Source organism: Grammomys surdaster, unplaced genomic scaffold, assembly GCF_004785775.1.
Source record: "Grammomys surdaster isolate TR1022 unplaced genomic scaffold, NIH_TR_1.0 67, whole genome shotgun sequence".
NCBI lineage: Eukaryota > Metazoa > Chordata > Mammalia > Rodentia > Muridae > Grammomys > Grammomys surdaster.
The window spans coordinates 12383191-12396542 of NW_021604569.1; the positions used below are offsets into that span (position 1 = coordinate 12383191).

At 41.5% G+C, this 13352-nt stretch overlaps 2 protein-coding genes across 2 annotated transcripts in view; one reads left to right on the forward strand and one right to left on the reverse strand.

Annotated features, from left to right (window-relative positions):
• Wdr92 (WD repeat domain 92) overlaps positions 1-7321 on the reverse strand; it is a 21563-nt gene extending 14242 nt beyond the window's left edge. The window contains exons 1-2 of the mRNA XM_028777597.1: positions 7048-7321; positions 1282-1382 (exon numbers count right to left, since the gene is read on the reverse strand). Of these exons, the coding sequence (XP_028633430.1) occupies positions 1282-1382; positions 7048-7230 (284 nt within the window). The 5' untranslated portion in view covers positions 7231-7321. The remainder of the gene's footprint in view (positions 1-1281; positions 1383-7047) is intronic.
• A 282-nt stretch (positions 7322-7603) lies between these two features.
• The window catches only part of Pno1 (partner of NOB1 homolog), a 16195-nt gene continuing 10446 nt past the window's right edge, over positions 7604-13352 (forward strand). The window contains exons 1-5 of the mRNA XM_028777749.1: positions 7604-7880; positions 8002-8151; positions 9978-10061; positions 10214-10274; positions 10432-10549. Of these exons, the coding sequence (XP_028633582.1) occupies positions 7677-7880; positions 8002-8151; positions 9978-10061; positions 10214-10274; positions 10432-10549 (617 nt within the window). The 5' untranslated portion in view covers positions 7604-7676. The remainder of the gene's footprint in view (positions 7881-8001; positions 8152-9977; positions 10062-10213; positions 10275-10431; positions 10550-13352) is intronic.

A 13352-nucleotide genomic window follows, 5' to 3' on the forward strand; every position in this document is an offset into this window, starting at 1 on the left:
ACACAGAGGGACGTGTGCTCTCCAGTTGTGTACGTACATGGTACACAAACAGACACATACACACAGAGGGACGTGTGCTCTCCAGTTGTGTATGTACATACACAGACACACACAGAAGGACACGCACGCTGAATAAAATGTGAAAATAATCTAAACAACAACGAAACGAAACTTAAAAGGGGATCAGAAGGGAGGGAGTGGACACTGGAATAAACACAGTAAGGATATATCTAATCTGAGTCTTAGGAAATGCTTTTAACCTCTACACTCAGGAGGGAGGGCAGACAAATCTCTGTGAGTTACAGGCCAGCTTGATCTACACTGTGAGCACCAGGGCAGCCAGGGCTATGAAGAGAGACCCTGTCTCAAAACCAACCAACCAACGAACCAACCAACCAAGCAAGAAAACCAACAATCAGGGAGTAGACATACAAGGGCAAACAGTCAGAGAGGGAAATGAGTAAGACCAAAGTGTATTAATACATAAATACACACACACACACATATATATATTGATCTGAAATAATGAACATCTACTACTCTTTAAATGCTGAAAATAGATTTTCCTAAAAAGTGATTAAAGAGAAAGAGAAATTTGAATTCATTTAACTTTAAATATTAAGAAATAATTCTAGGTAAGATTTATATAAAAGCAGCAGACAATTCTGTGATTTTGTTCATTCAAAGCTTGCTTTTATTGAGTTGTTCAATAGACATTTTCTTAAAAGTCATATCTATAATTTAAAGTATTAAATACTAACCAAAACGTTAACTGGGAGTTCTGTATGGAAAAAACTAATATCAGTGTAGTGCTTTATAAAGCCAACCCTCTTGCTAAAATGGCATTAATTAATTACTAGTCGCAAATAGCCTTGGGTGGGTAAGAACATGCAATACTGTTTCAAGTTCTAAACCAAAGAGCTTAGCATCTTTTTAAACCTTTGTCCTTTTGAGGTCATAATATAATTGCATCATTCCCCCTCTCCCTCCAAGCCCTCCCACAGACCCCCCTTACTCTTTCACATTCGGCCTGTTAGTTCACTGCTACTACATGCATATACATACACATACGTATAATGTCATACATACACGTTCCTAAGTGTAACATGAAGTTTAGGATTTTAAGTGGACTTTGAATGTGACAGAGATATAACACAGTTACTTTTGGAAGGAATTAAAATATTTGAAGTAAGTATTTTACAATTAGAATTCTACTTTAGAAGACTAATAAGCCTATCAGAGTAAGTGCTTATCACCTTGAGTACTGTTTAATAACCTCACCATATATGAAGATTTCCATCAAAATCTCCAGTAGCTAAGAATCTCTGCTGCAAAGATGCGGCACCAAATGTTCCACATTTAATAGGCTTAGCCTTTTCAATCTGGACAGAAAGGAGAGAGGATGCTTTACTTATGTAAACAGTTATTTATAATCACAACATTGACAGCTTTGCTGTGGAGGGTTATAAACACATTATACATAAAAGCAATTAAAACATTTTCTATAAAAATTATACTTTCTTTAGTCAATTTCGTATAATTTAAAAAGCATATCACTGTCAAAAGAAAGATTCTTATTTTGAGACAGGGTCTTACTATGTAGCCTTGGTTGTCCTTAAACTCTGAGCTCCTAGGTCACTGTCTAAGTGTGGGTAGAGTTTATGTATTTTTATTTCATGTGTATGGGTGTTTTGCCTTCATTTAGGTGCATGCAGTACCCACATAAGCTAGAAGAGGGCATTGGAGCCTCTGGAACTGCTGGTTGCCATGTGTGTGCCAGGAATCAAACCCAGGCTTTCTGGAGAGCAGCCAGTGACCTCAGAGCTATCTCTCCAGTTTCTGAGACAAGGTTTCTCACTTTGTTGCCCAAATCACACATGATTCAAACTGATCTAAAACCCAGAGATACAGGAGAGGGAAGGAGAGAGAGAGGGGGAGAGGACAGAAGAGAGACAGAGAGAGAATGGTGTCACTGAAGTATCCAAATGCTGCCATCTGGAACCCCATGTGGTGGCTCACTTCTGTAGCCCCAGAACTCCAGATATGGAAGCAGAAGTGTAGTTGTGAGTTCCAGGTCAGGCAAGGCTACACAGTGAATTGTGGGCCACACTAGGCTACACAGAGATCTTTAACCTTCCCTCTCACAATCCCGAAAGCTCTCTCATCTCTGTTGATGGCAGGTACGTACTGTGCTAACCTCTCATGTGAAAATACAATGGAGACATTATTTTCTGAAGGCTACAGGAACAAAGATGTCCATGAGCCTCTTGGAGTCCTATCTATAGAATCTGGTAGATGTTCAATGCTCTCTGAATGAGGGCATAAGAAAGCCCCCACTAACCCTTCAGCACTAAATATTGGGACAGTGAAGCCAGCACCACAGCACTCTCCCTGTCTTCTGGATTTTACGTGCTGTGTGTCTAAGATGGTGTTTGGTGCCATTTGCTAAAGATCATAGGAGCTGTTTACAAGTACTGAGCATATGATAACAGGTAGCATCATTCCACCTGTTTTTCCAGAAATGAGCATCGTTTTTCTTAACATGCACATTGCTGCAAACTGTTATCTCTCTCTCTCTCTCTCTCTCTCTCTCTCTCTCTCTCTCTCTCTCTCATGTGTGTGTGTGTATGTGTGTAGGCATGCACATCCATGCAGAAGTCAGAAGACTTCAGGTATCCTGATCTATCACTCTCTCCTTTATTCCTCTGAGACAGGGTTCTCGGTTAAGCTAGTTGACAGCAAGCCCCAGGGACCTTCTCGTCTCTGTCCTCCACATTGCATGAGTTAGAGGTGAGCAGTTTTTATATGGCCACCACAAAGGACAACTCAGTCCTCACACTTACACAACGAGCAGTCCCTCGACCACGCCAGCAGCCCATGGACATCATTTTCAAAATGAGACGTGATGTCTTTTACATATATCCCAATTGTCAGGCATATTTCCAGCTCTTTCTACTACTGGAAGCTGCTTCCAGGCCAGTAGAAGAGTCCAAGAAACATTTTATTACACAGTCCTATCCTGCAAGCCTGAGTCAATAGAAACATTAAAAAAAAAAAAAGTCCTAAGCCTGAGAAAGTGGGGGGAAAATCAGTGCAGGAATGAATTAAAGCTAGTTTCAGATTTCCCTTTTGGTCTTAACTCTCATTCATATGTTTTGCAAAATAAATATAGAGTATCATGTTTCCCTCAGGGTTTCTGTTTTGTATCAAAGAAGCAGAAACTTAGATATTACTACTTTACTGTTCAAGAATCAAACTCAAAACATATTTGGTAAAACAATTTAAAATGTTAGACTGTGTCACCCGCCTGCAGCGTGACTTCACTTCACTCAGAAAGGCTGGCTCAGTTGTCCGTGGACTTCTGAAAGCTGCCATGTTTCCTCTGCTCTCACATTCACAGAAACTAGTAACTGAGAAAGCACTACAAGAAAATCCTGATTTGTACAGCATACAAAAGAACTCTCTTTTTACGCTGTTAAGTACATTTTCTGTGGAAAGATGGGTAGAATCCAGTGGTTACTTTGGTAGAAGACTAATTGGTTAAAAGTAATATAACTACTTGGTTCAAATTATTTCACATAAAGTTAGCATATGAAATTGATAAATATTGCATATGGCCTTCATGATGGTTTACTTGACCTAGTGTTTTATATTCATTGCCAGGAGTACACGTCAGCGTGACTAAAGAAGCCATGATCAATAATTGCCATGAGAGCTATTTTTGTTCTGTCTGTGGGCGGGTCTACTGCAGCCTGTCAGTATTTCCTCCTCCACATCCTGGCACTACTTAATTAACATTAAAAAGTTTAGTTAGGCAAATGCTAACAAGCAGTGCCTTCCCTAGCACAAGAGCTAACACACCAAACTAGCTTACCATCAATTTTCAACCACAATTTCGTTTTTCAGGGCTCTCTTTGTCCACATGGCACCTTTAAGTTCATTAGGGACTTAAAAAAGTTGTCTTATATGTTGAATTTTCAGACAAGGATGATGAAATGACACTTGGCTAGACACTGGTCATGTGCCCCAACAAACTGTATAACTAGGAAAGGATGCCCTGTCTTCCATTCATCCATCCTTCCTTCCTTCTTTTCTTTTTAATTTTTATGTGTATCAGCATCTTGCCTGCAAAGAGCATCAAAGCCCCTAGAATTGCAGTTACAGACAGTTGTGAGAGCTGCTGTCTGGGTGCTGGGAATCGAACCTGGGTCACCTGGAAGAGACGCTGGTGTGCTTAACCACCGGTCATCTCTCCAGCTCCCTACTTCCATTTTTATTTATTTGTTTGTTTTATTTTTTGAGATAAGATCTCACTATGTAGCTTTGGCTATTTTGGACCTCATTGTGTAAACCAGGCTGATATCAATCTCACAGAAATCTTCTTGCCTCTGCTGCCTGAGTGCTGGCATTAAAGGTGCATATCAAACTGCCCAGACAGTTTCTGCCCTCCGTTTCTATCTATTTTTTTAGCAATAAGATAAAGCACAACACAGGGAATAGCTGACCTACTCCTTTTATATGTTATCTTAGGTGCACAGGCTTTGGAGCAAGTCTTGATGTAATTCATCATAACAAAATGAGTATGTTATCTAATATTTAGGTAAGTATTCCACCTGGCCTAACAGTTCTCAACTCTGGTACTCACTAAAATCAACTAGCAGAGGGTCACATTTCTAGGGAGCGAGGCACAGGTATTTTAAATCTTGTACACAATCATCATTAGCAACCAAACACACAAACTTTGATGCAGTGAGAACCACTATGCATTTAACCTGAATGTTTTTCTACTGAAGCCCAAACAAATACAAGTTCTGAAAGGTGTTTTGTTTTTAATATTTTGCTTAATTTTTAGAAGTAAATGTTCTTTTTTTTTTTTTTTTTTTTTTAGCACAGTACCTCTACGGTAGTCTCAGTAATTACTCATGGAATGAAAAGGAAGCACAACACCAAAGTTGTTACTCTTGTGGTTCAGATTATGTACGACAATTTCTTTTTTATCCCTAGTTATCGTTCCTATATGTTCTCTTATAAACACTACTTTCACTAAAAATAAATGAATGAATAAATAGATAAATGAAACTTTGCTAGGATTCTTCAGAAATTAGAAGAGATGGATACTATTTCACTTCGAATAACTATTACTAAGCTATATTTTAAAAAAAATCTTAATTCTTGGGAAAGCAAAAGACCACAAGTCTATAAATGCTTTCTGGCTAAGGATTGACTGGCCTGGTATTTCACTTTAAAGTTTCTGTTATGCCAATGTCTCCCATGTTCAGAGTCCTTATCCCACACACTGACTGGCAATCCCTACACCAATATTTAAAACTGAGTCCCAAGTTCATTCAGTCTCCATTCTTTTAATAAATATGTACTGACAGGCTGGTCCTTACAAAGTATAAGAGAAGACCCTGTCCTTGCTCTCCAGCTTACAATCTAGAGATGAGACAGATTGTTTACTTCTGGCACAGATGGTCAGTATTATAGGAGTGGAATGTACCGAATGGTTCTTTGAGCAGAGATCAGAAAAAGCTTCCTAAATCAGGTAATCTGAACTGGTCACTGGACTAGCAACAGGTGAGTGTGAGTTAAGCAGTGAAGAAGACAAGGCACGGAGGGCCAGAAGGATCAAACCATGTTTAGAATTTCCGAGTCCAATGCCTGGCTACAGAGCAGGAACTAAACTAGAAAACAGGCTCTCAGCAAAGCTCAGGGAATGACTGTGCTCCACATACTTTGCCATGCAAGTTCACGAATCCTCTACCTGCCCTAACCTCTTATCAACCCTCAACACCTCTATGTCACTGCTACTTGTTTCAGTCAACCCAAATAGGAAGATTTTAAAAGCTGTAACTAACTATAAAACTATTACTTAGCCACAACTCAGCACTGTGGCACATGGCCTGAATCCCAGTCCACTGGGAGGCTGGTTTGAGGATTATCAGTTCGAGGCCAGTTGAGTAACATAGAAACACTCATCTCAGAAAGGAAAAAAGAAAGGAAGGAAGGAAAGAAGAAAGGAAGGAAATGTCAGTTATCACCATTCTGTAATTGGCTCATTGGCAGCCTGTAATTACAAAACCTGTAATATGGTCTTGCATTATCCTCCTAAAAGTCCTTCAGTGGTGTCCTGTTTTCCTTGAAAGAAAAAGGTCAAATCTGTTAAATGTCTTACAGATCTTGCAATGGTCCCTACTTACCCCTTTTGTATGTGTATGGTTTGTTTTGTTTGTTTTTTGCTTTTTGTTTTTTTTCGGGGGTTGTGATTGTTGCAGATAGCGTTTGGAACTGAAAGTCTTCTGCTTCTACCTCCTGAATGCTGTGATTAAAGGTGTGCAATACCACTTCCAGCTCGTGTTTTTTTTTTTTTAAATAAAAAGATAATAAACTATCTTCCGCCACCATCACTGAGCTGTCTCACATGCTGCTTCTCTTAAGAAACTTCATACTCTACTCTGAATTTGCCTTAGTTAGTTTCTACTCATTCTACATCTGTTTTTACTTTCACAGATCTGTATATTACATGTACATCTTCATTTACATGTATGCATTCTTGGTCTGGCTGTTTGACTGTCTCCCCCAAGAGAAAATAGACTCCATGATATTGTTGGCATTGCAATCCCCATGCCTGGGACTATCAGTCAACACTTCTTGAAAGAATGGGGTATTTACTAGTCTTCACCAACTACGTTGTAGGTCTCCCGGAGGTGTCTCCTTTGGTTTTGCTTGTATGAAATGTGGGTTTACTGTATATACTTACTAGCTATCTACAACAACTGCAAACAGCCTAAAACGTCCTCGAACGTTGCCATGAAATGTTCACTTCCCAGAAACCTTGCAATGGATTGTACCGAGGATGGTGAAAGTTAGAGGCTAGCAGTGAACCAAGGTACAAGTTTCCCCGGGGAGATTTTGGGACATCAAAATTTTAAGTTTGAAGTATTTCTCAATCTGTAATCTTTTTTGTTTCTGCTGGGGCAAAGCTGTGTCAGAGAGGAATGTAGACCCTAGAACACGCAAACCCAAACAGTCCAAGCCTGCACCCACCTCCCGCAGCAGCTTGAGGTCCCCGCGCTGGATCTCGTACACCTGGATAACGCCGGTGCCCCGGGCGAAGTTGCCCATCGTCACGAATTTGGCACTGCAGGGCACCCATTTGCAGTCGAACACTGTGTAGTTGAGGCCCTTTTGAATATGGACAATAATCTGGGGCTTCTCGAAGGTGGACATAGTGCAGATACAACCAAACCCTAACCTGGCAACCAGACTGCAAACATATCAGGGGCAGTTTGTCCCTCCCTAGCCTCACTCTACCCGGACGCCTTAGCAAGTTGGGTTTGGCTGCCTCCGAAAATGCCTAGTGAGCTGCTGAGACCGCACCAGATGCTTCTTCACACACGGCACAGGCTGATCTACTGCATTTACCACAACGATTTCACATAGATACATCAGAGACTGTGAATGCTTCGGCTGCGAGCGCGTGAGGGCACGGAGACATTAACATTCAGGCATATCCTAGGGCAGCCATTCGGAAACGCAGACCAATCCTGCCTTAGGCCCCGGCATGGACCCCGTCTCGGTAAAGGGGCGGTGTCTTCAAATTGATTGGTGGATGGTGGCGCATGCGCGGTAGAACCTCGCACGTGTTTAGCTAGTTGTACTTTCCCGAGTTGAACATGGCCGAGATGGAGACGCAAAACACCGGGGCGGAGGACGGCTTTATTCCAGTCACGCACAGAGGAGGCCGCCGGGCGAAGAAGCGACAGGCTGAGCAGTCGTCAGCGCCGGGACCTGATGGCGACGCCGGACGCATGGACACGGAGGAGGCGCGGCCGGCGAAGAGGCCGGTCTTCCCGCCGCTTTCGGGCGATCAGCTCCTGGTGGGGATCCCGACGGGACGGGGCGGGGCTGGGCGTCAAGGTGAAGGGTCAGTTTTCGTTTTTTTCCGTCTAGGCCCGCATTTCTCCAGTCGCTTCCTGATTGTGTGTGTGTTTATTGCAGACTGGGAAGGAAGAAACGAGAAAAATTCCCGTCCCAGCTAACAGATACACACCGTTGAAAGAAAACTGGATGAAGATATTTACTCCGATTGTAGAACATTTGGGACTTCAGATACGCTTTAACCTGAAATCAAGGAATGTAGAAATTAGGGTAAGGAAAAGGGTGGCCATTTCGTAGCCTTTCGAGTTTTTTGCCTTCAGAGCTGAAAATAAATGAATGCACTTTCCTTTGTAGAGTTTATTCTAGTAAGTGGCCTTTCTTTTTTTAAAGAGTTTTAGTATAGTGAATTTGAAATGAACCAAATTCCTTCAAAACTACATTCAAAACAGGTATTGACTGCATTCCTCAGTCACTTGTAAGATCACTCCAAAATACTGTCTATCTCCTGAGTTTCTTCCCTGTATATTCACTTGATAAAAGTAGAGGATGGTACATGGATGTACATCAGTAAGCAGTAACTGCAGGTAACTGCTTCAGTGTAAGTGCTCTTTTTGGAGGAAACCTGTTACTTAGAGAAAATACCAATTAAGTCTCTTTTCTTCAGTAGATCTTCTGTGTCAGTGCTAAATTTTCCCATATTTTTCCCATATCACAATATTTCTATTATGATATTCTAGCATCCTCGTCACTTCTAAGGGATAAAATCCAGACACTTGGCTAAGCATGCCTTTCAAGTAGGAGACCCCGTTGCGTTTGTTTCCCCCCCTTTTTTTTTTCCTGCCAGTATTTCTGGTGTCTTTGATCTCTGGAAAAGGCTGCTTTCTCTGCTGTCTTCTTACTTCAGTTCCAGTCAGCTTTCCAGGTTTACCTCAAGCTCTCATTAGAAGTTTATAAATTTCTGTTGTACTTAGCTGCCGTATTTATTTCAGGGTCATTAGTTTGTATTCCTAGTATTTGCTAATACCGTGTATCAGATGTACAGTGGGAGCTTAGTATAGGTGAAAAAACTTAAATCCTAGATATTCATGGGACTTGTCAAGAGTCACATTTAAGGTGAGAACCAAACTCTGGGGCTTTGTTGTTGTTTTATTTTTGTTTCTCCCTCTCTCCCTCTCTCTCCCTCTTTCCCTCTCTCTCCCTCTCTCTCCCTCCCTTCCCTTCCCTTCCCCTCCCTTCCCTCCCCTCCCTCCCTCCCTCCCTCTCTCTCTCTCTGGCTAGGTTTTACTGTATAGCCCTAGCTAGCCTGGAACTCAGAGAGATCTGAAGGGTGCAGGGACTAAAGGCGTGTGCTGCCACACCCTGCTGGGGTCTGTTTTTAAGTGTGAAAACCTTAACAAATCCTGTATGCTTCTAAATTTGTCAAACGTGTAGTCTCTTCAATTGGATTGTGATTTTGTGTGGGAGACCCAAAGGAATATTTTAGAAATCAGATTTGTGTTTTAGTTTTTAGTACCTTAATTTACTCTTATGTGTTTCTATTATATAATATTCAAGATTATCAAAGTGAAGCTTAAAGCTAGATGTGTACAACATATTATTACAGTGGTGGGTATTCTATGAATAACAGTTCAAATAATTACTTGTAGACAAGATGCCTACTTAAGCTATTCTTGATTTCCTCAATACCAGGCATGCAGGTCGTCAGAACTAGACTTGTTGGTTTGGGAAACAACAGCATATAAATAATCCTTTACAGCAGAACGTATCAGGACTGCTGGGGAGAGGAGGAGGAGGAGGAGAGGACCTGTCTGGAAATTTGAAAGAGGGCACAATGGGTGTGAGCCCTTGGGATGTGCTAGAGGAATGTTGCCACTCACCTGGACCAGTCAGAATATGTTTAGTCACTTGAGAGAGTGTGCATGGAATTGCCCAGCTTTGGAGCAGGAATATTCAATCATACAACTTAAAATATAAAGGGGGTCTTGCAGTATTCAGGGAGGGTGATTGATGGTGAAGGAAATTATAATAGAAATGACATTTCTAGTATTTTGTTAGAATGCTCTCCTTTTCATCCATGTCTTCACTTCTTTTTTCAGACGTGTAAAGACACCAAGGATGTCAGTGCCCTGACAAAAGCCGCCGACTTTGTGAAAGCCTTTGTTCTTGGCTTTCAGGTGGAGGTGAGTGATCTCACGAGACTTCAGTAGATGGGTCGTTTTCCAAACTTTTAGTCTTTTCACTGTAGCATCTGAGAAGTTCAGTTTCAAAAATGCTATCCTTGTCTCTGTCGGGTGAAGGAAAGGCCTTCATAGTGCTTACTTTTGTCTTGTAGGACGCGCTTGCCCTTATCCGGCTGGATGACCTCTTCCTAGAGTCTTTTGAAATAACCGACGGTGAGAACATGTGTGAACAGTCAGCCTTTGTGTTTCTCATTGTGTTGTGTTGTGACTGTTGAGCTGTAGTACTAACACTCTTCAGAAAAATATACTTAGTGTGGTTTAGTAGGAAAAGTCAGAATGTAGCCACCTGATGGCTTGTCTTTCTTTTTAGTTAAGCCCCTAAAAGGAGACCACCTGTCAAGGGCAATAGGAAGAATTGCTGGTAAAGGAGGAAAAACCAAATTTACCATAGAGAATGTAACACGGACACGGATTGTTTTGGCAGATGTGTAAGTATCTGTTCTTGAGGGAAGTGTCATAATTTATATTTGATCTTACTAGTTTCAAAAAAGTCATAGCTACTATTTGTTGCATTCTATTGTTCTTTCTATTGGGATTGAATGTGGAACCTTGTGTGTTCTGGTAAAGAGCCACCCCTGTTTTATAATGCTGCCTGTAACCCACATTCTTGTGATTGGAGCTCTGTGGGCGTGTGGTTCTAGGTGAATACTCGCCAACTTTGAAAGACTGATGACTTAGTCAAGGAAATTTCAGTAATTGTATTTTTTCTCAGCAATAAAAGAAATATTTAGAATCACTCTTGAAATAATTGATTACAAGGGAAGATTTTAATTTTAGACATCTGATAAATCATTTTGGGACATACAAGAAGTGGGTGTTTGAAATGCCACCATGAAGCTTTCCTTTTGAATACATATCTGTATTTCAGGTAGGGGTACACCCACACCTTCGTTATAGGAAGGGAGGTGTTACATGCTGGGTAAGAACAACCTTTCAGTTACACATGAATATAAATAAGATGGGACAGGCTTACCGTGAGGAGGAGGTACTGGATGCAGAGCTGGGAGAGCCTCTCTGAGGTCAAACTGATCGGAGGTTGGTGTCAGACAGACAGGTAGCCTAGAGGTGATATAATATGAGGTTGGCCAATAGCAGTTGACAGAGGGTATGAGGATTTCACTTAATACCGTTTTGCTATAATGATCATTATTGAGGCTATATTAAAGTAAACATTCCTTATACTTAAGGGTAACTTGTATTATATTGGTGGCCCCCTACCTGAAACCAAATGTGTTATCATACTTCTGCTTTTTTATGGACTGGGCCTTCAGAGTCTGAAACATGAGCTTTTTTTCCACTAGAAATTTCAAAGACATGGAAATACAATATTTAAAATGGCTGAACAGAGCCTAAAAGTCTCCGATGAGAAATCCAAAGCTAGAACCCAGTTGTAATAGACTTGGAGCTAATTTGTCATTAACTTTGTAATCCACAAATTTAAATGTCTTAGAATTTACTATGAAAGTTGCTTTAAAGAGGGTATTTGGACTCAGCTTACATAATAAAATGCACCTGTCGGCCCTGTCATTCTAATGGGTTTCTCAACATAGCTCAGTGCTGTGCAGGGTCTGTCTAGTGGGTTGCTGAGCTGTGCACAGTTGTAGCCCTTCCATGTCCACAGCGCTCACCGTCATTCCCCTGTGTGTGCATCACTTAATCAGCTCTTCCCCACTCTGCCCCAGTGGCCATTGCTCTACTTCCTGTCACTGATTCCCAGAAACTCACGTAAATAGATGCCCAGTATGTATTCAGCATATTGCTTTGAGTTTCTTTGTTCTATTGGGTACAGCAGATAGCCAAGTAGCTTTGTAATTGCAGTTGATAGACATCTGAGATGTTTCAGTTTGGAGCCATTATGACCAAGGCTGGTGTAAACAGTAATTTGTAGTTGTTACATTTAAAATTTTTTGAGATTGCAATATAATTACACGTCTCCCTACCCTCCAAACCCTATCATACCCTTCTTTGCTCTTTGAAACTTACAGCTTTTTAAAAAAGTTGTTGCTGTCTTCATCTATGTATATACACATATACTTCTAGATATAAGCTGCTCAGTCCCCTTAATGTTACTTGTGTGTGTTTTCAGAGCTGTCCTTTTGGTATTGGATAACCATTGGTGTGCTCTTCCCTTCGGAAGACTATGTCTCCCACTCCTCGCTTTTCTCAGATGCTTGTGATTCCTTTTGTAGGATTGAGGCTCTTTGGCTTTTCCCATATACTTTGGCGTGTCCATTGCTATTGTCCTTGTTCAGTTCTTTTTGGGCATATGGACTTTATGAGTCACTTTTGGTGTTAGTAGGAGATGTAATATCACAGCAAACTCCCTGATCCTCTGGCTTGTACAGACTTTCTTTGCTCTTCAAAATGTTTCCTTAGTATGGGGCTTTTGGAGGTATATCCATTGGGACTTAGCTTCACGACATATTGCTTGTGGTTTTCTGTAGTGGTCTCTGTCCGTTGTCCTTCCTTTATGAAGGGTGAAGACTACACTTACCAGACTAAGTCCCAGATGAGGACATCTGGCAATTTTATAAAGTTGTTAGTAACTTGGCAATACATAGTACACCATGAACTAGATACAAAATTAAAGATAATTTGCTTTTTGGGTACATTTGAAATACCAAAGAGGAGATCATGTTGCCTCTGGGTTGTGAGACCTTCATGCATCCAAACATGCACACAGTAGGGGTGTGCCCTTTTTTTTCTTATTCTTTTTTTTTATTGGATGTTTTATTTACATTTCATATGTTATCCCCTTACCCCATGCCCCCCCCCCCCAGGAACCCCCTATCTGTTCACCTCCCCCCCTTCCTCTCTGCGGATGTAACCCCTACCTACCCCCCCACGCCCACCTCCCCACCCTCAAATTCCCACCCCCTGGGGCGTCCAGCCTTCATGAGGTCAAGGATCTCTTCTTCCACCTATGCCCAGCAGGACCCTCCACTCTTAACTATTCAGCTGAAGCCCTGGATCCCTCCCTAAGTGCTCTCAGGCTGGTGGTTTAGACCCTGGGAGCTTTGGTTGGTTGGTATTGTTGCTCTCCTCATGTGGCCACAAACCATTTCAGCTCCAATGGCCTTCACTCTAACTCCTCCTTTGGGAACCCCATTATCAGTTCAATGGCTAGTTGTGAGCATCTGCCTCTGAATATGTCAGACTCTTGAAGACCTCTAAGGAGACATCCATATCAGGCTCTTATCAGCATGCACTTTCTGACTTCCACATCAGCAT